Below are 20,770 nucleotides of genomic sequence, written 5' to 3' on the forward strand. Positions count from 1 at the left end.
ATGTGGATCCGAATCATATTAGAGCTTTCATAGAATTGGCGTCTTGACTTTGTGAATAATCATTAATCGTATGATATTAAATTGTATTTATAGTGTAAGTATATGGAAGTGCATGTAAAACTGAGAGCTGCAAGATCATCTTGGTTATTTGCTAAATATAGGGAATTACACTTACATATAAGAGTGTGTGTAGCAAGATTCAACATATATGTTTGTATGGTAATCATCTAAATAGTCATAGTGTCAATTGCAACGCTCTTTGTAAGGTAAGGTTATTTCTATGGTCACAGTTTATATAGGGGTATTTATAAGCTTTCTTTTCTATATAGGGATATTTATATGAAGGATTTTTATATGGGTATTTGTGTGGTAATGGTATTTGCAAAACAAAAGTCCATATAGGGGTGTATTTGTGGCAGCAGTCTATACAGGGAAATTTGTGTGGCAATCTATTATCGTTAAGTAACTTTTTATGGCTGGTAACGGTTTTAATTAGGGTATTTCTATGACAAGGTTGTTGACGTCTATATACTCGTTTGTATATATATGGTAAGGGTACAAAAATCCATAACTATGTTGCTTACAAATATACTCATTAAACCATATATTCTAATTTAATTATTTATTATTTAAATATTTCCCTTAAATGAAAAAAGTTTTTTTTGGGTACGTAAACTTTTATTTGAGTCAATTATACACAAAGTGGGATGTTGAGTGTTTTTCGGGTGGTTCACTATTTTAAATGCTAAATAACACCAGTACTAAATTAGCACAAACTACGCAGCGTCAAAAACAAGTTGGCTTGTATTTGTAATACCATTTTTTCACGATACAGTTCAAATATGTTTTTGTAGTTATTGTTGTTAATAAAGTACATCTAGGTAGGTTCTTTTTTGTTTTGTTTTTAGTTTAGATTTTTTGTTTTTTGTTTTTATTTTTTTATTGTAAAATTCCTCAATATAATATGCAACATTTAACACACGGCCATACATACTTCCAATATCGAAGGTCCATCACGTTTCCACTTAGTGTCTAAAATTTCAGAGTTTTTCTACTACGGAATGAATAACATTTACATACATATGGATAAGTCGACAGATAAAGTGTTTCTAGCTGCTTATGGGCTCGGGCACGTTCACATTTAGTTTTGTTCAAAAATAATTTTATGTCTCATGCAATAAACATTCGAATTGTCTTGTCTTTTGTTCTTGTAGCCTGTCCAGAAACCATTTAATCCTGCAACTACGACTTCTAACTGGTCAAAAAAAAAATTAATAGTAATCATAATAATATTTAGAAAGTATTCTTTGCGTGATGTTTCTTTAACAACTATGCAGCAACAGTTTAAAATTAAGTCCTTTTGTAAAACAATTGAATATGAATTGATATAATCGTATTCACAGTCGCGATATCTATAGCCCAGTACACAGCTATATATGTATATATTTATAGATATATATCGTGTACTTGTGCATATCTATTTCCATTTTGATAGTTTCATTTTTGTTGGGTTTTTAAAACCAGGAATATGTTTGAATGTCTTTTTTTTTTTTTTTTTTTTTTGGTTTGCACACATAGTATACATATACATATATATTTATATTTGTGATTGCGTATAAACACTTTCTATCAAAAGCATCAAGTACTACTGACAATACTTATCATGTTTTCAATGCCCATTTCAAGTGCTGCCGGGCTTGTCACTTAATAACGAAAATAAATTCAACAAATATATATAGAAAAACATGCATCTGAATGAAAGTTAAAAGAAACGTGTCAGACGCGGCCGCATGAAACGAAAAGCGCCATAGGCGCCCAGTCCGAGGAGTCCATACTTTAATGTATTCTTACACAGCCGCTGACTGAGGCTGGCCTGTGGTATTTCTAGTATGGCCGGTATCTTCTCGGGATCGACTTGGCCCCACATCTTGGCAATGCCATTGGCATGTCCGATGCCAACAACGCCAACGACTCGGACGGGACGCACCTGATGGGCACCGGGTGCCGCTTGCGGCAATGCCGCCAATTGCAACGAGTGACACAAATAGAGATCACGTTCGCGTACAAATACATCTGAGAAGGCTGGAAACTCGCCAGCCATTTCCTGCATAAGTTTCTCAAGTAGATCTTGCTTTTTGCACTCTTCCACCTCCTCGATGCTGATACTGTCCGTGAAGGTCAGACGCCACACCAGCTTCATGGTCTGCCACAACGACAGAGCGCGCAGAGCACGATAAAGTGTGATGCGTATGGGTCGATCGCCCAAATGCAAAATGCAGCCGGGCAGCTTGTGTATCTCCTCGAAGGCGCGACGAAACTCACCGCCCGGTGCCATGCCCAAATCCTTGGCAATTTGTGCACTCATCTGCAGCAGCAGAATAAAGAAGATGCCATTGATATAGCCATGGGTCTGAAGAATGCCACGTATCTGCAGGGTATTTAAATGCATTAGAATATAAGTATTATAAAGATATGCGTTTAGTTAATTGCCTTGGGTATATTGATATTCTTGGCCTCCTCCAGCAGCGTCTTCTCATCGAGTTTGAGTATGTGTACACGGGAGGGACATAGCTCCACCATGACCACATCTGGACGGACATTGCGAATGACCTGTGGATGGCAATTGAAAATAGATTAACATAGATTGGATTAACTTAAATATAATCGTTGGTATTCTCACATAAGAGACGTCATCCTGTGATTCCTCGCTGAAATGCGCCGTGCCCACCAAGTAGACCTTGCTGCCAAACGGTGTATTCAATAGGGTCACAGTCGAGGGTAAATTTTGATCGAATTCCTCCAAAGTATCGTAGATAACAATTTCACGTTTAGTTTGCGGTTGATCGATGACGGCCACAGTCGGCTGCGCCAACTGCAGTTGCCGATCGTTAACTCCATCCGCTGCTGCAGATGCCTCAGCTATTGATATGTCCAGTTTTTGTTTGCTGGACTGCAGCAGGGTGTCGGCTTTGCGGCGTCTCTTGTCTGTGGCATTGTCGGCGACCTTGTTGGGCGACTTTTTCAATATGTTTTTGACCTTTTCGACGGCCTCATTATTATCGTCGGTGGAGAGTTGCTCAATTAGTACCACCTCCTTCTCGAGATCTTCCTCCTTAATGGAATTCTCATTTATTTCTATAATTGACAAATTGGGATTATCGGTCTTAAATATTGTCTTATTGGCCAGCTGAGACTTTGGATCGACCTCCTCCTGTGAGGTGTTTGTATCGGTGCTCTCGGATTGCAGCAGCAGCATGCTGGCATTAATTGCTGCAGCATTTGATGAATGGGAGACAGAAGACGGCACACCATAGGTGTTAAAAGCTGCTATTTCTTCTAAATTGCCATTTTCATTTCCGTTTCCATTGTGGACATCCAAATTCTCAGCGTTCAGCACTTTGTGGCCAAAATTTGTCTGTCCTGCACTCTGATTGAAGTCTCCGTTTAGGCTTTCTGTGAATTTAAAACGAACGTGTTGTCAATTAATACAAAATATAGATGATCTGAAAATGGTTTTGGCATGGTGGAATGGAAATTAAAAATGGTGTGTCGCCTGCTCGTATACGGCTTTCAGCTCAGCCAAATACGCTGATGTAGATTCATGGTCTGTGCAATGTTCGTGCATGAAATGCTGGAACAAATCGAAGCATCTCTGCCTGATCAGTGAAGACTTCCACTTTCGAGACTGCTCACATTTGTCCAACTTTGTCTCATATTTAGCGACCAGCTTTGAGCGCAGATCTGCCTGTTTTTTACTTATAATATCTCTCAACTTTAGCTCTTGTGCTTGGTAGGCTTGCATGCGTAGCGTGTGCATGGCTTTGGCCATCTCCTCGTCGATGTGCACACAGTGCTCCATCAAGGATTGATCTTCTGCGAAGGGCGCGAATATCTGCACTAAAAGCTTGTGCGGAAATGTGAGGCGTGTTTGCGCATTGATCGCCAAGTTGGAGGAATTGATGAGTTCCTGTTTGATGTTCCGATTGAAGCATTCGTTTCGCTGATTTTCTAGGGCCTGTTTTTCAATTTGCTGCTCCAAGAACTCGTTCTCAATGCTCAACGTACAGATATGAAGTCTGGTAGTGTTCAGCTGTCGTTTAAGTGATGATTGCTCTAGCTTCAGCTCGTTGTGCTGCCGCAGCAGCTGCTGATGCTGCTGCTCTTGCGGACTGCACACAAGCGGCTCTGGATCAGGTTGTGTATCGGGGTCGCTCATGTTTGCATGTGTAGTAATTTAAGCACTGCCGTAGAGCTGACGAATGGAGCGCCAAGGCCAACTTAACAGTTGAAATAGTTCCCTCTGCCAATAAACGATATATATTTTGAGCTGCTTAATACGTTACTTACCATTGCAGGATTTATAATTTGCTGTCGCTGGGGATAGCTGATGATCCAGGGCGCTATCATAGAACGTGCTATCGCCAATATACGATTTGCTCTTCTGTTCCGGTGTTCCCATTGTCGAGTCGCTTGAAGTTGATGCTGATATATCCATTTGTGCACAGTCGGTGGTTTTCTATATATATATTTATATATTTATATATTTATATATATAGTGGGTGTAGTTGAGCTACGTGTGCGTGTGCCTGCGTGCGTGTGTGTGTATGTATGCACAGCTGCTGCCTTGGAAGAATTGGTTACGGATTGAAATTCGGTTTCAGTTTGGTTGCTGTTCCTTCACCCACGTCTGTACGTTTCTATTTATTTTTGTAGGTATATTATTTGTGTGTACGTAGCTCGGTCATCGGTTGATTTTCTTGTGGTGAGTATGGCATTCGGTGAGTAACTGTAAGTGTACAAAACAAAATATAATGAGAGAGGGAGAGATCAGCTGAGAGGCACCAGTAGATAATTCCAGTCGACCTCCTATCACGAACTTAAAATTTCAAAGATTCTGCGTACGTGTACATGTTTCTCGATGCTAAATACAAAGCCTAGTGTCGCACTGGCATATGGATTTAAAAAAACACATGAAAATAATCTGATACTCAGGTTGTTTTTTAAGATATTATCAGCAGCTGCTATCGACAGTATTTTGACTTTGTTTTGCTTTCGTCAGCTAGCTGTACATGCACATACACACACATACATACCCACAAAGGCCTGTCTGTTAGCATGTATGTATGCTTGTAGCGAATGCATCAACTTACCTGAAAGTCTTGTATTATTGTGTGCAGATCTGTAATTGACGTACAATTTATGCAACTGGGTGTGTTGTGGTCTGCTGTGGTTTTGCACTTGCTTGCATTTGTTTTGTATTAAACGAGAAACCAAAAAACTAAAGAATGAAATTGTGATTATGGCAAACTGAGCTAGAGCGTTCGCTTCTTCTTGCTAGCGTGAGCCAGTGCTGCCTATAAACTTCAATAAAAATTATAACTCAAATTAAACGCAGTGCATATGCATGATAATTGGGATTTATTTTGTGGATAAATGTTTAGGCTTAGAATAGTATTTCGTACAGTAATTGTTGTAAGGAAAGGTATTGCGTCGATTCTATACATTCTTATCACATAGATGAAACAAATTTTTGCATGATGCCAATGGCTTGTCATACAATTAATTTTTTGTAATTCTGGTACAATATGGAAACACTGTTCATAAACAGCTGTTCGCCGCGTTTTGTGGGGACTTTACTGCAGAAAAAGTTAAATTTAAATTTGTTTAATAAAAATGTTAGATGACGCGCCAGAGGAGCCCAACAAGGTAAGCGAAAACAGAAGATTTTAATATATAGTAAATATTGATTGATTTGTGCTTAATTCCTTGCAGAGCTTTTATATATTTGGACGCGATGTTGCTCAGATACCTTGCTTTCGTAACAGTTTTCTTTATGGCATCAGCGGCGGCATAGGTGTCGGTGTTTTGGCATTTTTAGGCACCTCCCGACCCCACCTGGCCACACATATTGGTTTTGGCTCTTTCTTTTGTGGCACAATAGTCTATTGGATGGCCTGCAGGTGAGTTGCAATAGGTTATGGGCGACATGCATTCTTATCAACTGCTTCCCCCTCCAGGTATCAATGGTCGGTGCGGCGTTTCGAACAACAACAACTGCGCGAGGCCATGCGCCGGCAGGCCATGTACGAGGGCACAAAAGTGGAGCGAGAACTGGATATTAAGTCGGCGTAACACGCTGGATATATAGTTATATATACGAGTATACTTCGATAAACTGGCTAAATTTGTAGATACATTAAGACGAGTTGTAGCTGAATCATTTTTTGTATGTATATAAGATGTTATCATATGTAAATTGTTTTAAGATTCAAAACTTTACTGTCGGGAATGTTTAATGCGCCGAGTGGTATATATTATTATGGTATATACATATACGCGCAAAAATATATATTTCAATGAACATTAGCGATAAGGCACAATTGTAAAATATTTAAATGCAAAATGCAAATACTAATTGCCTTACGGCATATGCATAAATACTTATATGTATTTGTATAATAGCTCTGTAAGTTAGTTTACATAAATTATGTAAATTTGTTAAATGAATTTTTGAGCTGACATTGCTTTAGCATAACAAAGGTTTATAATTAATTAGCTTGACGACATTTTGTATCCAATGAAAATTCAAGTTCTGGATTTTATATCGTGATGATAATCATTTATATGAATTTACGCTCTTAATCAGTGTGACGAACTGAGTCGATCGAACTATGCCTTGAAATACATAAAAAGTAAATAAGAAACAAAAGTTTGTGTATTTTTAAGTAAGCAGTTTGAAGAAGAAAAATTTTGCCTTCACAGGTGGAATAGGTAGACGACAGACTTAGAGAAAAACTGTGTTGATAGCTTTAAAATGAAGTTTGTTTTTCTTTTTTTGACATTTATTATTTTGATTCATGAATTGTAATTTGCTTTAAAGAGAAATTTGTTTGAAAATAAGTAAATATGGGATACGCAAAAATTAACAATTTAATTAAAAGTAAAATAGTTGTATATAACAAATAATAGAAAGTCAGTATTGTTGATTACGAAAATCGGACTTCCAAGTTAAATAAGTTTATTGTATATATCCGTTCACATAGCAACATGGTAGGGCAGCTGCCTTGTACCCGTAATTGCTTTTAAATGAGCCTATCAGGTAGGTAGATGATAGCTTCGAGCATACCGATGAGCAATGAAACAACCGAAAAACACTCAAACGATCCTGATAATTGTCGTGGGCTCGGTTCAGTTCGGTCTCATGTAGATTCGAGGCGCCTCTAATCTCGAAACTGACGAGCCTCAGCGTCAAAACGAATTCGTTTCTTGCTCGAGCCGGTCGTGTTTTATAAACTGTGTGTGTTGAGTGTTGTGTGTTGAGTGTGGGAACTGAGGAAACACCTAAAACTGATTTAAGAACTCTTGTTCATTTTATGTAGCCAAATAGCTAAACACGTTTTGAGCTATTTTTAGACAGAGACAATAAATTAATCAAGTTTACATAACATGTCAAAGATAGCGGCGGGGGCAACGTCTGTTTTAGTGTTTTTTGTCAATGGCAAAAAGGTAAAGTATAAAGTATAAATATATTTTGTAAAATTAAATTGATTGTGTTTTCAATGATATAGTGTTCTTATATTATTATATAACAACACAGTTTTCATTTATTTCTTTTTTTAAAATCACGGGTTAGTAAACCTAGTTGTTTTCAACTTTTTCGAACAACAACTCGTATTTGTTTCACGCCCATTTAATTTTTTTTTTTTTTTTTGCATTCAATTACACGGCTCGAGCGATCTCTTGCTTTATAATAAATTGATTGCGACTGTGTGGCTGGCTGATAACAATTGACCTACTATAATGGGTCAGTGTTGCTTTTATGGGGGTGCCAGCGTCATAACTTATCAAGCGCATTTCAAATTCCTTTCTCAATGCGTATTCTGCACTGGCGCGTGTAGTTAACTCATATAAAGATATGAATTGCTCGGGCAGTAAAGTCTAACAAATTCTTATCGTATTTTCAATTAAAGAATATCTTGTATTTTTAAACAGTTTTAGAATACAATAAACGCGTATATATAAATTACGACACGTGATTTTCTCCGGTTGTGCTCTATAAATAGATAAAAAGAGCAACAATTTCTTGAGGCAAGAGCGTGCTATCATTTCGCCTATCTTGAGTGATATGATAACATCTTCTATTCACAACTACCACATATGCTTGCTCATGAAGCCAAGGAGAGTATATTGGTTTTATTAAATATAAATTTGGAATTTTAAATATAAAGTAACGGCTCGGTAAATCCAAATATTTTGGGCTAGTATTGTCAGATGGTTTTTTTTTTCAGTTCAGTATAATAATATCTATAATAATATACAATAATATCCATAAGGTCCTCCTCTTGTGCAAGTCTACAAACATTGCTATCTCATCAAGTGCCACTGTTTGGCATATGCCCGGTGTTGTAAATAGAGTTTACTGTAGCTGCAGCTAATCCATATTTTACATACTAAATACATATGCTCAACATATGCATCCAGTGCAATAAAATTAGCAAACACAAATGCAATCTGCAATGCGCGTGTTGTTTTTCAAGTGACTCGCCTGATAATGCCAGATAATAAAGAATTGCATTAGTCGAGGGCTACCAAACAGGTTCAACCTGTTAGGCAGCAAAACAAAATAAATAAAAACAAATTTAAAAAAAATTGAAATACAAATAAAGTGTTTCAGATTAAAGAGTTATTGTAAATAATTCATTATTGTAATTTATTTTGAGAACTGTGTAGGTTTCGAAGTTCACGAATTTAAAAAATGAAAACAGGTTGTTTGTTTAGCTGTTTTATGAGCATAGTTTTTCTATCATCAGCAGACTTTGTTTTGCTAAGTTCCAATCATTTGAAAACTTTATGATTGACAGACCTATTATTGTAAATAATTATTATTTATATTACAGCTAATATAATAAAAATGTCAGTGTATTCCATAATTTTTTTTTTAAAGCTATAATATTTCTATTCATAATACATAAATATGTACATTATTTTATTTTGTTGCTTATATTTTTCTAAAAAAGTTATTCTTAAAAATAAAATAAAATTATGAGTATTGTTAGAAATAATGTAATTGTTAGATACTTAAAAATTAGGAAAAAGAAAACAGAGCTTAATTTTTAGTTTTTTATATTTTATTATACATATTGTTAAAAATTGTTAAAGCAAAAACTAGAGCTTTATTCGTAGATATTTTAATTAATTTTTAATTCAAATGTCTTTGATCAAGATTCAAATATTCCATTAATATATATATAGGATAACAGAGCATCATCTGGTTTTGGCATACGCGCCTAAACACGTTTCTCAAATATAAGTATCTACAAAAATTTGTAATTACTTTGCGACTCAGCTTTTGTTTTTGTTTTTGTTTTTGTTTTTTTATCGACGTTAGCGCGCACTCAGAGTTTTGCTCGTGAATGAAATATTTAGGTGGTTTTAATAATTAGCCAAGAATTCGTTCAGCATTAAAGTTCGTTGCTCCAATGAGATAAGATCTTGTGTGTTAAAATGATTGCAGGGTTCAGCAAGCTTGTATTAATCTCTTTCTTTAACAGGTAGTGGATAGCAATCCCGATCCGGAATGCACGCTGCTCAGCTATCTGCGCGACAAGCTGCGCCTGTGCGGCACCAAGCTGGGCTGCGGCGAGGGAGGATGTGGCGCATGCACCGTTATGATCTCGCGGCTGGATCGGCGCAGCAATCAGATACAGCACCTGGCCGTGAATGCCTGCCTGACGCCCGTCTGCGCGATGCACGGCTGTGCGGTGACCACTGTGGAGGGCATTGGCAGCACACGCACCCGGCTGCATCCGGTCCAGGAGCGTCTGGCCAAGGCGCACGGCTCACAGTGCGGCTTCTGCACGCCCGGCATTGTGATGTCCATGTACGCGCTGCTGCGCAATGCGGAGAAGCCATCAATGCGCGATCTTGAGGTGGCCTTCCAAGGGAATCTTTGCCGCTGCACCGGCTATCGGCCCATCCTGGAGGGCTACAAGACATTCACCAAGGAGTTCGCCTGCGGCATGGGCGACAAGTGCTGCAAACTAAGTCGCAAGGCATGCGGTGGCGCGAGCAACACAGATGACAAGCTCTTCAAGCCCAGTAAGTTCCAGCCCTTCGATCCCAGCCAGGAGCCTATCTTTCCGCCGGAGCTGCAGCTAACAGCCGCATATGACGAGGAGAGTGTGGTCTTCCGCTCAGACCGAGTGACCTGGCATCGACCGACGCAGCTGCAGGAGCTACTCCAACTGAAGGCTGACCATCCGGCGGCCAAGCTCATTGTGGGCAACACCGAGGTGGGCGTGGAGGTGAAATTCAAGCACTTTCTCTACCCCGTGCTCATCAATCCGACGAAAGTGCCCGAGCTGCTGGAGGTGCGTGAGTCGGAGGAGGGCGTCTACTTCGGTGCCGCCGTTAGCATCATGGAGATCGATGCATATCTGCGCAAGCGCATCGAGGAGCTGCCCGAGACGCAGACGCGCCTCTTCCAGTGCGTTGTCGACATGCTGCACTACTTTGCCGGCAAGCAGATCCGCAACGTGGCGTGCCTGGGCGGGAACATAATGACCGGCAGTCCCATCTCCGACATGAATCCCATACTGACGGCAGCTGGTGCTCGCCTGGAGGTGGCCAGTCTGGCCGGAGGCAGGCGCACGGTGCACATGGGCGCCGGCTTCTTCACCGGCTATCGACGCAATGTCATCCAGGCCGATGAGATTCTACTGGGCATCCACTTGCAGAAGACCACACCGGATGACCATGTGGTGGCCTTCAAGCAGGCGCGGCGCCGCGACGACGACATTGCCATCGTCAATGCGGCAGTCAACGTCAAGTTCCAGACAGGCTCCAATGTGGTTGAGCGCATCCAGATCGCATTTGGAGGCATGGCACCCACCACGGTGCTGGCGCCGCGCACCTCGGAGCTGATGGTGGGTCAGCCCTGGAGCCAGACATTGGTGGAGCGCGTGTCGGAGAGTCTGAGCAAGGAGCTGCCCTTGGATGCCTCAGCTCCCGGTGGCATGATCGCTTATCGTCGCGCCCTGGTTGTCAGCCTGTTCTTCAAATCCTACCTGGCCATCAGCCGGAAGCTGTGCGACTCCGGCATCATGTCGCCGCAGGCACTGCCCCAAAAGGAGCTCAGTGGTGCCGATAAGTTCCACACGCCCGCTCTGCGCAGTTCCCAGCTCTTCGAGCGCGTTGCCAACGATCAGCCGAGCCACGACCCGATCGGTAAGCCAAAGGTGCACGCATCCGCCCTGAAGCAGGCGACCGGCGAGGCCATCTACACGGATGACATACCGCGCATGGATGGAGAACTCTACTTGGCCCTTGTGCTGAGCACCAAGGCGCACGCCAAGATCACCAAGCTGGATCCCAGCGAAGCATTGGCCTTGGAGGGCGTGGAAGCCTTCTTCAGCGCCAACGATCTGACCAAGCACGAGAACGAGGTGGGGCCGGTGTTCCACGATGAGCACGTCTTCGCCAACGAAGTGGTGCACTGCCATGGCCAGATTATAGGTGCCATAGTTGCGGCCAACCAGACGTTGGCCCAACGCGCTGCACGGCTGGTCCGCGTGGAGTACGAGGAGTTGCAGCCGGTGATTGTCACCATTGAGCAGGCCATCGAGCACAAGTCCTACTTTCCCCACTATCCCCGCTATGTGACGAAGGGCGATGTGAAGCAGGCCTTTGCTGAGGCGGACCACGTCCATGAGGGCAGCTGCCGCATGGGCGGCCAGGAGCACTTCTATCTGGAGACCCACGCCGCTGTGGCTGTGCCCCGGGACAGTGACGAATTGGAGCTGTTTTGCTCCACCCAGCATCCGTCGGAGGTGCAGAAGCTGGTCTCGCACGTGGTCAATCTGCCGGCCAATCGTATCGTTTGTCGCACCAAGCGTCTGGGCGGTGGCTTCGGTGGCAAGGAATCTCGTGGTCTGATGGTGGCACTGCCCGTCGCCTTGGCTGCCTATCGACTGAAGCGTCCTGTGCGCTGCATGCTGGACCGGGATGAGGATATGCTCATGACCGGCACACGGCATCCGTTTCTCTTCAAGTACAAGGTGGGCTTCAGCAAGGAGGGTCTGATCTCAGCCTGCGAGATTGAGTGCTACAACAACGCCGGCTGGTCCATGGACTTGTCCTTTTCGGTAAGTACGTCCATGCTGGCTCCTGAATGATTTGATAACTCTATGCAATCCTCGCCAGGTGCTGGAGCGTGCCATGTACCACTTCGAGAACTGCTACCGCATCCCGAACGTGCACGTCGGTGGCTGGGTGTGCAGAACCAATCTGCCCTCGAATACGGCCTTTCGCGGCTTCGGCGGGCCGCAGGGCATGTTCGCCGGGGAGCACATCATCCGCGACGTGGCGCGCATTGTGGGCCGCAACGTGCTGGACGTGATGGAGCTGAACTTCTACAAGACAGGCGACTATACACACTACAATCAGCAGCTGGAACGCTTTCCCATTAGGCGCTGCTTCGCGGATTGCCTCAAGCAGTCGCGCTACTACGAGAAGCAAGCAGAGATCACGACCTTCAATCGGGAGAATCGCTGGCGCAAGCGTGGCATTGCCCTGGTGCCCACCAAATATGGTGTCGCCTTTGGCGTCATGCATCTGAACCAGGCGGGCGCACTCGTCAACATCTATGCCGATGGATCCGTCCTGTTGTCCCATGGCGGCGTGGAGATTGGACAGGGGCTGAACACCAAGATGCTGCAGTGTGCCTCCCGAGCCCTGGGCATTCCCATCGAGCAGATACACATTTCAGAGACGGCCACCGACAAGGTACCCAACACCTCGCCCACAGCGGCCAGCGTGGGATCCGATTTGAACGGCATGGCCGTGCTGGAGGCCTGCGAGAAGCTGAATAAGCGGCTGGCACCCATTAAGGAGGCCCTGCCCCAGGGCACTTGGAAGGAGTGGATCACCAAGGCGTACTTCGACCGGATCAGCCTGTCGGCCACTGGCTTCTATGCCATTCCCGACATAGGCTATCACCCGGTAACGAATCCCAATGCACGCACCTACAGTTACTATACGAACGGCGTGGGCGTCTCTGTCGTGGAGATCGACTGCCTGACTGGCGACCATCAGGTGCTCAGCACGGACATCGTCATGGATATTGGCTCGAGCATCAATCCGGCTATTGATATCGGTCAGATTGAAGGCGCCTTTATGCAGGGCTACGGTTTGTTCACGCTCGAGGAGCTCATCTACTCGCCCGAGGGTAACCTCTACTCCCGCGGACCGGGCATGTACAAGCTGCCCGGCTTTGCGGATATACCGAGCGAATTCAATGTTAGTCTGCTGACCGGCGCACCCAATCCACGCGCTGTTTTCTCATCAAAGGTGAGCAAGTGAACATGCCTGGAGAGGAATATGTTTACTAATATATATACTCCAATTGCAGGCCGTGGGAGAGCCTCCGCTTTTCATAGGTTCTACGGTATTCTTTGCGATCAAGAAGGCCATCGCTGCGGCACGCGCCGAGTGCGGCTTGAGTCCGGACTTCGATCTGCAGGCGCCGGCCACAGCGGCACGCATACGCATGGCTTGCCAAGACCAATTCACCCAGCTGGTAAGTCCGGTCCAGTTGAATATAGAATGAATTTGATTCTCAGTCGATCCTCTCCATCTTTCAGATTAAAATGCCAGAGCCGGGCAGTTACAAGCCCTGGAATATAGTGCCATAAATCGTTTAGTTCACTTAAGCATTTGTTACATTTTTAATTAATAACTATTTAGCCCTAAATTGAGCTTATTTGTATTATTATTCTTATCTAATGCTTCTTGAAGACAATCCTCTCCACCCAGTCCAGGTAAGCGTATAGCTTTGTGTAGACGCCCGGCGCATTGGGCGCTGCGCAGAATTTGCCGAATGATGTGATGCCCACGACAAAGGCCACACAATTGTTTTCGGGTAGGATCGCATGCAGCGGTCCGCCGGAGTCACCCTGGCAGGTGTCCTTGCCGCCCGGCAAATAGCCAGCACAGAACTGCGAGTCGACAATGCCATTGGGCAGTCGACGTTCCTTGCGATAGATTTGCTTGCAACGCTGCTGCTGTATCATGTCTAGATCCACCTGGCGCAACGTATTCGACTTGGCGCCCAGGAATTCCGTGCGTCCCCAGCCGGTTGCCACCACCGACTTGATGTGCATCTCGGGTAATTGCCACAAGCAGGCCGGACGCACATGCTCTGACAATTTGGCGCGCTTGGTCAGCTTCAGCAAGGCGATATCATGATAGTAGGAAGAGGAGCGATACTTTGGATGCAGAATAATGATGAGTATTTTAATGTCCTGCTGCCACGGGCTGGTGACATTCAGTTGCTGGGCGCCCAGACGCACCATGTCCGGTGGCTTACTAAAAGTATATATATAAAGAGACCATGTAGTGTCGGGGCTTCTTGGGCATTGCCACTCACCTACCCGACGTGGCGCAATGTGCCGCCGTGAGCACATAAAGCTCACTGACCAGCGTGCCGCCGCAGCCCCATTTGATGACGCCGTCGCTTTGCGTCCAGCCCAGTGCGGTCATATGTGGAAAGAGAGCGTGCAGTGTGGGCGTGCCGCCCACAATCAAAGGCACACTGGGCACACACTGCTTCCCCGAGAAACTGCGTCCAGTGTCGCCCAGGCGCAGTCCCTTAGTGGCGCTATTGTACTCCTGACACTCTGCACAGTTGGTTAGTTTAATGTCTAATTGGCCGAATGCTGCAACTCGACTTACTTGTGGCGCTAATCCGTTGCGACTGGACATGCTTTTCGGCCAGTGGGCAACAAATGACCGGCACGTTGTTGCGATGCGTGCAAATGTCAATGGGCGTGCCGTGCACGCGGTATTCGCGTATAATATGGAGGCACTGATAGGCCACGATGCAATAGCCGCTGCGTCCGTCAAAGCTGCGCCGGCAGAAGGCGCCCTCTTGCAGCGTCCGTGCCGGTCCTGGACGCAGCTCATCGTCATTGTCGAATTTCAAAGAGCTCTCCGATTGTTCATCCTGCTGTTCTCGTTCAGCAGCATCGGTTGCAGATGGCTCCTGGGGCCAGAGTTCTGGAAGCGTGTACTTGGTCGTTTGATAATTGAAAATCTCAAAAGCGGCTGAAAACTGGGAATGTTAATTGCAATTAAATTGTAGAGTTCAATTATATTACCATTTAGTGCTTGTATGTGTAGCAGCATAAATTGTACGCTGATAATTACGGACAAAATTGGCATTTCTTCATTTGTCGTCGCCTTTGTTTTTGTCTCTTGCACATTTGTAAACATCTAAATAACGTAATCCTACTGCGCAACGAAAGTTGCCTGTGCGCCAGTGCTAAAAAGCGCGAAAAGTTAATGAATTCAAATTTGGAGCGAACATAATGGCATGTTTTTTAAGTGATGTGGCATCACTAGCAATGCATTTTTGCAGTCCTGTAAAGTTGCTGGACTCCAATTAGGAGCGAAAACAGCAGACAAGCTGTTGCTATGGAGCACCCAATTTATTTAATCGATGGGGCAGCCTTGATAGTGCATTTTAAATATTTTAAATGGCTGGCAAAAGCAAGAAAAAACGAAATAGTAAAGATTCAACGTCCAGTAATGCAGGCAGCGGAGAGGGCGAAGAGAAGAAAAGGAAGGAAGGCATTAGTGGCAAGAAAAAAGGGGGCGTTGGCAAGTCCATTGGCTGTGATATATTCAATGATGCAGCAATGGAGAATGCTTACTATGTATGCCACAATGTGCAGGTGAGATGGCATATTCGAAATTTGTCTTGTGCTTTACCAATCTAATGTGCAAATTTCTAGGATGTGCTGAAAACCCGCGGTTTTCCTTGGCCCGATGGACAAAAGAAGAAGAAGAAGGGCAAGCGTTGATAAAATGGCTTAATGACAAATTATTTACTTAAAGAATGTTTGCTATATAAATCATTTATTAAAAATTATTTAAAATTTTAATTTCAAATGAAGTAAATATTATATTGCACTTGCATATGTATATGACTCAAATGTAAGCATTTTGTTTGTTACCTCTGCTTCTATTTATATCTGACCAAATCAAGTCGTCATCATCAATTTCGAACCAAAAATCAAACTCATTTTTGAGCGTCAGCAACAACACTTTCTAGAACAAACATCAGAAAATCTCCAAAATACGAAACGAAATCAAAATTACCGGCGTGAGAAAATTACAAACACAAACAAAATATTAAAACACATTTGGACTCGTTTTTGTAGAATTGCCAAAAATTGTGGCAAGGCGACTTGCGCAAAGATTGCACCATAAAAATCCGAGAGTCGTGCGGGCGCACGATTCAGTTGGATATCATCGGCGACAGCCAACGGTTCAGTGTGACGTCAACTGTAACGGAGTGTTTGTGATTTAGACATTAAACATGGGCAAGACGCCGGCAATTGGTATCGATCTGGGCACCACCTACTCCTGCGTGGGTGTTTGGCAGAACAATAAAGTTGAGATTATTGCCAATGATCAAGGCAATCGGACGACGCCCTCGTATGTGGCCTTTAACGACACAGAGCGCCTAATTGGCGATGCAGCTAAAAATCAGGTGAGTGGCCGATGTGTTGTTGCACTTGAGCTCAAATTTGGCGAGCCGTATTTGGTTAAATTTGATCAAAAAAATTGCTTATGTGTGTATATGTATAAGCATAGCTATATTATGAATGCTTTACTTGTTTAAGATTCAAACTAGGTGGCATCTCTTTCAAGAAGGGAATTTCTTCGAATTCTCAATACAATAACGTACTTAAAACTGATTTCCCAGTATTGCAGTTCAAAATGCCAATTGGCGATGTTTTAATTTGATTCAATTAAGGAAAATCATGTTTGCTTATTCAAGAGAGCTTTCACTGTACATTGTCAAACATATGGCTGCATTTTAGAAGCCATTTAATTATTGCGAAGATATATACGCTCAAAAATATGTTTGCATATAAATGCTATATAAAACTCAAGTAAATTTATGCGAGCATCCCGGCAGTTGGCCCATATAAAAATAGCTATTTTGCTGACTAACTGATGAACCACGCCCTTACTCAAAATGTTCGAATGCAATTGCAGGTGGCGATGAACGCCAAGAATACGGTATTCGATGCGAAACGTTTAATTGGACGCAAATTCGATGATAAGAAGATACAGGAGGACTTGAAGCACTGGCCTTTCAAGGTCATCAATGATGGGGGCAAGCCTAAAATTGAAGTCGAGTTTAAGGGCGAACGCAAGCGTTTTGCACCCGAAGAGATCAGCTCCATGGTGTTGACGAAGATGCGGGAAACTGCCGAGGTCTATCTGGGCTCCAAGGTAAAGGATGCTGTCATTACGGTGCCGGCGTATTTCAACGATTCCCAGCGCCAAGCGACTAAAGATGCTGGCTCCATAGCCGGTTTGAATGTGCTGCGCATTATCAATGAGCCGACGGCGGCTGCCCTCGCCTATGGCCTGGACAAAAATCTGAAGGGAGAGCGAAATGTGCTGATCTTCGACTTAGGCGGCGGCACCTTTGACGTGTCCATACTCTCCATCGACGAGGGATCGCTGTTCGAAGTGAAGGCGACAGCAGGTGATACGCATCTGGGCGGCGAGGATTTCGACAATCGGCTGGTCAATCACTTCGTGGAGGAGTTCAAGCGCAAGCACAAGACCAACATCACCGGCAATGTGCGAGCTCTGCGTCGCCTGCGCACGGCCTGTGAACGGGCCAAGCGTACGCTCTCCTCCAGCACCGAAGCCTCGCTGGAGATTGACGCGTTGCACGAGGGCATTGATTTCTACTCAAAGATATCGCGTGCTCGTTTCGAAGAGCTTAATATGGATCTCTTCCGCTCCACTATTGACCCAGTGCAGCGCGCCCTTACCGATGCCAAAATGGACAAGAAGGCCATACACGATGTCGTCCTGGTCGGTGGCTCCACACGTATACCGAAGATCCAGCGCCTGCTGCAGGACTTCTTTGGCGGCAAGCAGCTCAACTTGTCCATCAATCCCGACGAGGCGGTAGCCTATGGTGCTGCCGTCCAAGCGGCCATACTCACCGGTGTGGGCAGCTCCCAGATACAAGATCTATTGCTGGTGGACGTAACACCTCTGTCGCTGGGCATTGAGACTGCTGGCGGTGTGATGACCAAGCTGGTGGAGCGCAATGCACGCATTCCCTGCAAGCAGCAGCAGACCTTTACCACCTACAGCGACAACCAGAATGCGGTCACCATTCAGGTGTTCGAGGGCGAACGGGCCATGACCAAGGACAACAATTTGCTGGGTACCTTCAATCTGACGGGCATACCGCCAGCGCCACGTGGAGTGCCCAAAATCGATGTGACCTTTGACCTGAATGCCGATGGCATCCTAAATGTCAGCGCCAAGGACAGCAGCACTGGCAAACTGGAGAAGATAACCATCACCAATGACAAGGGCCGCCTGTCCAAGGCCGAGATCGATCGCATGCTCTCCGAGGCGGAGAAGTACAAGGATGAGGACAATCGTCAGCGCGAACGGGTCTCATCTCGCAACTCCCTCGAGGGCTACATCTATGGCTGCAAACAAGCCGTGGACGAGGCACCACCGGGTGTTCTCACCGAAGCGGACAAGTCCAAGGTGCGCGATAAGTGCAATAAGGAGAGCGCCTGGCTGGACAAGAATACACTGGCCGAAAAGGAGGAGTACGAGCACCATCTGAAGGACTGCCAAGGCGTCTGCAATCCCATCATGTCCAAGATGCATGCCGGCGGAAAGGCACCCGGGGGCAAGTCAAGCGCTGGCACCGCCAACAGCGGACCCACCGTCGAGGAGGTGGACTAATCTGGACTGACCAAGCGAACAATTCAATTGAATATGTATTTGAAATTTATGCTAATAAAAGAGTTCATTCAAGTCAGCTGCTGTCGCCGTTTACCATTTCCATTTCTATTCCATTCCCATTGGCATTCGCATTCGCATTCTCTTTTCCATTCCCATTCATCATTTAGCTTTCGGTCTTCAGTTGACTTTCAATGGTTGCATCGAGTAGTTTGTTTGCTGAGCAGATCAGCTGGCGCAACTGCAATGAGCTGTTGCATCCGCATAGCTGCCGGCGTGCCGCTTGCCAGAATGTATATCGGTTTGTCTGGTCGAACCTGAAGTATTATCTGCCCATGTTCGTGCTGGATCTGCTGAAGCAGGCTTTGCGTGGCAATCAGCTGCTGCTGCACTCGCTCCGTAATGCAATGTGGTATTACGGCCAGTTGGTGTTCGGTGGCCTGGTCACTGGTTGGCTGTCAGCCACCTTCATTTGCGTGCTGCGGTAGGCATCAGCTGCTCTGCTCCTCTCTCTTAATAATCTCATCTGTGTCTCCTCAGTCACCTGCTGGGCGAATTCCGACCGAATACGGTGGTGTTTGTGCCTGCCGTCTTGGCTGGTGCTTTCGATGCGCTCTTGCCCATTCGTGTGAAGCAGCTACATCAAACGGCCCTCTTTCAAGCTGTAAGTCAGCTCAACTGTGCACCTGGACCTACTGCTCCTCCACTCCACTCTTTCAGCTAATCGAAAGCCTGCTGCTGCAGCGCTCTAACCCGCTGACCAAGGCGCTGGGCACATCTCGCTGGCGACAAACCCTGCTCTTCATGGCCTGCAGCGCCGTCATCATGCTGGGCAAGCAACGCCAGTGGCACAAAGGTTTCTGGTTCGTAACACCTGATTGCCTGCAGTCGGAAAGGAGCTTAAGTCCCATTCAATATGTGGTTCAGGGCGTGCGTAAGTATTTGCTCATTGGTTTCGCTTTGGACATCTTCAAGGCTTTGATAAGCTGCATTAAGACGGGTCACTGGCATTTGAAGCAGTTCAGCTTGGAGTCTATGGCCTGGCTGGGCTGTTACGTGGGCATCTACCGGGTAAAATATATGATTATTTGCATATAGATTATTAATGCAGAAATTTGGATATTTTTAGTAGGGAATATGACTTGCAGGAATCCTTTTTGTTTTTTCCCTCAAATATCTTAACAGTTGCCTGAGCTCCTTCCTTCATATGTCCATTCCGCCATTTCATGCCCCATAAGTCTATCGTCCGTCCCTTCTCACAAAACTGGTTCCTTGTCATATGTAGACATACTTTTTTACATCCGACTATCAATTCATTCGAGTGCTGATTTTTTTCTCCTATGGCCTCAAAAAGAGGGCAACCACCTTATCACCTCATCACCTTGTCGCCCATACAAATGTTTGTTTGCATTCGCAACTGCATAATAAAGCGATTTGCATTTGTTTAGACTAGCTTATGCTATATGGCAAGCAAGACGGATGTCAGCCAAACACTACAGCAGATCGTGTCGAGTTTTCTGGGTGGGCTCAGCTTTGTTTGTTATCCGAAGTTGACCATTCTGAGCTATGCCCTGCTCGAGGCGGGTCGCTCGCTGTGGGGCAGGTATCACCGGAAAAAGCAAAGATCTCGGTTTGGCTATAGCGATCTGGTCTTTCCCCTGGTGCTGGCGTACCTGATACACACCTATGCCTTCTACCCGAAGAGAGTTAGCGCTCTTGCGAGCATCATTATCGACAGCACGACGGGCAATTAGTAAGTTTGCTGAAAGAGAATTTGCGTTTGTTGCTTAAAGATTTGTTTCCCTTTCGTTCCCAACAGCGCCGGAAATATAAGCAAACGTCTGCAACATTTACAGCCGGCTGGATGGCATGGCAAATGGATTTAATTATAATTTATAATGCAATTAGTCATAAAAAATAAAAAAAAATAAAAAAACAAATAAATATAAATGTATCTATGGAATTTGCATAA

General features: G+C 44.7%; 8 protein-coding genes across 11 annotated transcripts; 5 read left to right on the plus strand and 3 right to left on the minus strand.

Moving 5' to 3' along the window:
* Positions 1 to 656: 656 nt before the first annotated feature.
* Positions 657 to 5,357, minus strand: LOC6572817 (traB domain-containing protein). 3 transcript variants are annotated; one of them, XM_032733835.2, is made up of 5 exons: positions 5,195 to 5,357; positions 4,348 to 4,786; positions 2,681 to 3,453; positions 2,491 to 2,610; positions 657 to 2,428 (listed from the first exon to the last, which is right to left on the minus strand). In XM_032733835.2, exons 2-5 carry the CDS (start codon positions 4,493 to 4,495, stop codon positions 1,763 to 1,765), a joined length of 1,707 nt encoding a protein of 568 aa, XP_032589726.1. In that variant the 5' UTR covers positions 4,496 to 4,786; positions 5,195 to 5,357; the 3' UTR covers positions 657 to 1,762. The 3 variants fall into 3 exon arrangements, with proteins under 3 accessions (XP_032589726.1, XP_015022090.1, XP_032589725.1); XM_015166604.3 differs by having other exon boundaries at positions 5,151 to 5,357; XM_032733834.2 differs by lacking the exon at positions 5,195 to 5,357 and having other exon boundaries at positions 4,348 to 4,877.
* On the minus strand, positions 3,415 to 4,339 carry LOC26528031. The gene has a single exon (XM_015166607.3). It carries the CDS (start codon positions 4,214 to 4,216, stop codon positions 3,536 to 3,538), a length of 681 nt encoding a protein of 226 aa, XP_015022093.1. The 5' UTR covers positions 4,217 to 4,339; the 3' UTR covers positions 3,415 to 3,535.
* A 224-nt stretch (positions 5,358 to 5,581) lies between the features above and the next one.
* On the plus strand, positions 5,582 to 6,366 carry LOC6572816 (cytochrome c oxidase assembly protein COX20, mitochondrial). Its single transcript, XM_001998886.4, has 3 exons — positions 5,582 to 5,706; positions 5,773 to 5,960; positions 6,018 to 6,366. The coding sequence occupies exons 1-3, from the start codon at positions 5,674 to 5,676 to the stop codon at positions 6,130 to 6,132; spliced, it is 336 nt and encodes a 111-aa protein (XP_001998922.1). The 5' UTR covers positions 5,582 to 5,673; the 3' UTR covers positions 6,133 to 6,366.
* Positions 6,367 to 6,803: 437 nt separating this feature from the next.
* On the plus strand, positions 6,804 to 13,754 carry LOC6572815 (xanthine dehydrogenase). Its single transcript, XM_001998885.4, has 5 exons — positions 6,804 to 7,506; positions 9,552 to 12,143; positions 12,202 to 13,347; positions 13,409 to 13,576; positions 13,641 to 13,754. Exons 1-5 carry the CDS (start codon positions 7,447 to 7,449, stop codon positions 13,689 to 13,691), a joined length of 4,017 nt encoding a protein of 1,338 aa, XP_001998921.1. The 5' UTR covers positions 6,804 to 7,446; the 3' UTR covers positions 13,692 to 13,754.
* Positions 13,679 to 15,328, minus strand: LOC6572814 (serine protease snake). 2 transcript variants are annotated; one of them, XM_001998884.4, is made up of 4 exons: positions 15,156 to 15,328; positions 14,731 to 15,102; positions 14,426 to 14,675; positions 13,679 to 14,364 (listed from the first exon to the last, which is right to left on the minus strand). In XM_001998884.4, the coding sequence occupies exons 1-4, from the start codon at positions 15,268 to 15,270 to the stop codon at positions 13,779 to 13,781; spliced, it is 1,323 nt and encodes a 440-aa protein (XP_001998920.2). In that variant the 5' UTR covers positions 15,271 to 15,328; the 3' UTR covers positions 13,679 to 13,778. The 2 variants fall into 2 exon arrangements, with proteins under 2 accessions (XP_001998920.2, XP_015022089.1); XM_015166603.3 differs by having other exon boundaries at positions 14,239 to 14,364; positions 14,430 to 14,675.
* A 3-nt stretch (positions 15,329 to 15,331) lies between these two features.
* Positions 15,332 to 16,066, plus strand: LOC26527915 (small lysine-rich protein 1). The gene is made up of 2 exons (XM_015166602.3): positions 15,332 to 15,731; positions 15,792 to 16,066. The coding sequence occupies exons 1-2, from the start codon at positions 15,534 to 15,536 to the stop codon at positions 15,858 to 15,860; spliced, it is 267 nt and encodes an 88-aa protein (XP_015022088.1). The 5' UTR covers positions 15,332 to 15,533; the 3' UTR covers positions 15,861 to 16,066.
* A 10-nt stretch (positions 16,067 to 16,076) lies between these two features.
* LOC6572813 (heat shock 70 kDa protein cognate 2) lies at positions 16,077 to 18,877 on the plus strand. The gene is made up of 2 exons (XM_001998883.4): positions 16,077 to 16,552; positions 17,065 to 18,877. Exons 1-2 carry the CDS (start codon positions 16,379 to 16,381, stop codon positions 18,799 to 18,801), a joined length of 1,911 nt encoding a protein of 636 aa, XP_001998919.1. The 5' UTR covers positions 16,077 to 16,378; the 3' UTR covers positions 18,802 to 18,877.
* A 115-nt stretch (positions 18,878 to 18,992) lies between these two features.
* Positions 18,993 to 20,739, plus strand: LOC6572812. Its single transcript, XM_001998882.4, has 5 exons — positions 18,993 to 19,282; positions 19,339 to 19,462; positions 19,519 to 19,869; positions 20,247 to 20,551; positions 20,618 to 20,739. Exons 1-5 carry the CDS (start codon positions 18,993 to 18,995, stop codon positions 20,682 to 20,684), a joined length of 1,137 nt encoding a protein of 378 aa, XP_001998918.3. The 3' UTR covers positions 20,685 to 20,739.
* The last annotated feature ends 31 nt before the right edge of the window (positions 20,740 to 20,770 follow it).

Source organism: Drosophila mojavensis, unplaced genomic scaffold (genome assembly GCF_018153725.1).
Source record: "Drosophila mojavensis isolate 15081-1352.22 unplaced genomic scaffold, ASM1815372v1 contig_16, whole genome shotgun sequence".
NCBI lineage: Eukaryota > Metazoa > Arthropoda > Insecta > Diptera > Drosophilidae > Drosophila > Drosophila mojavensis.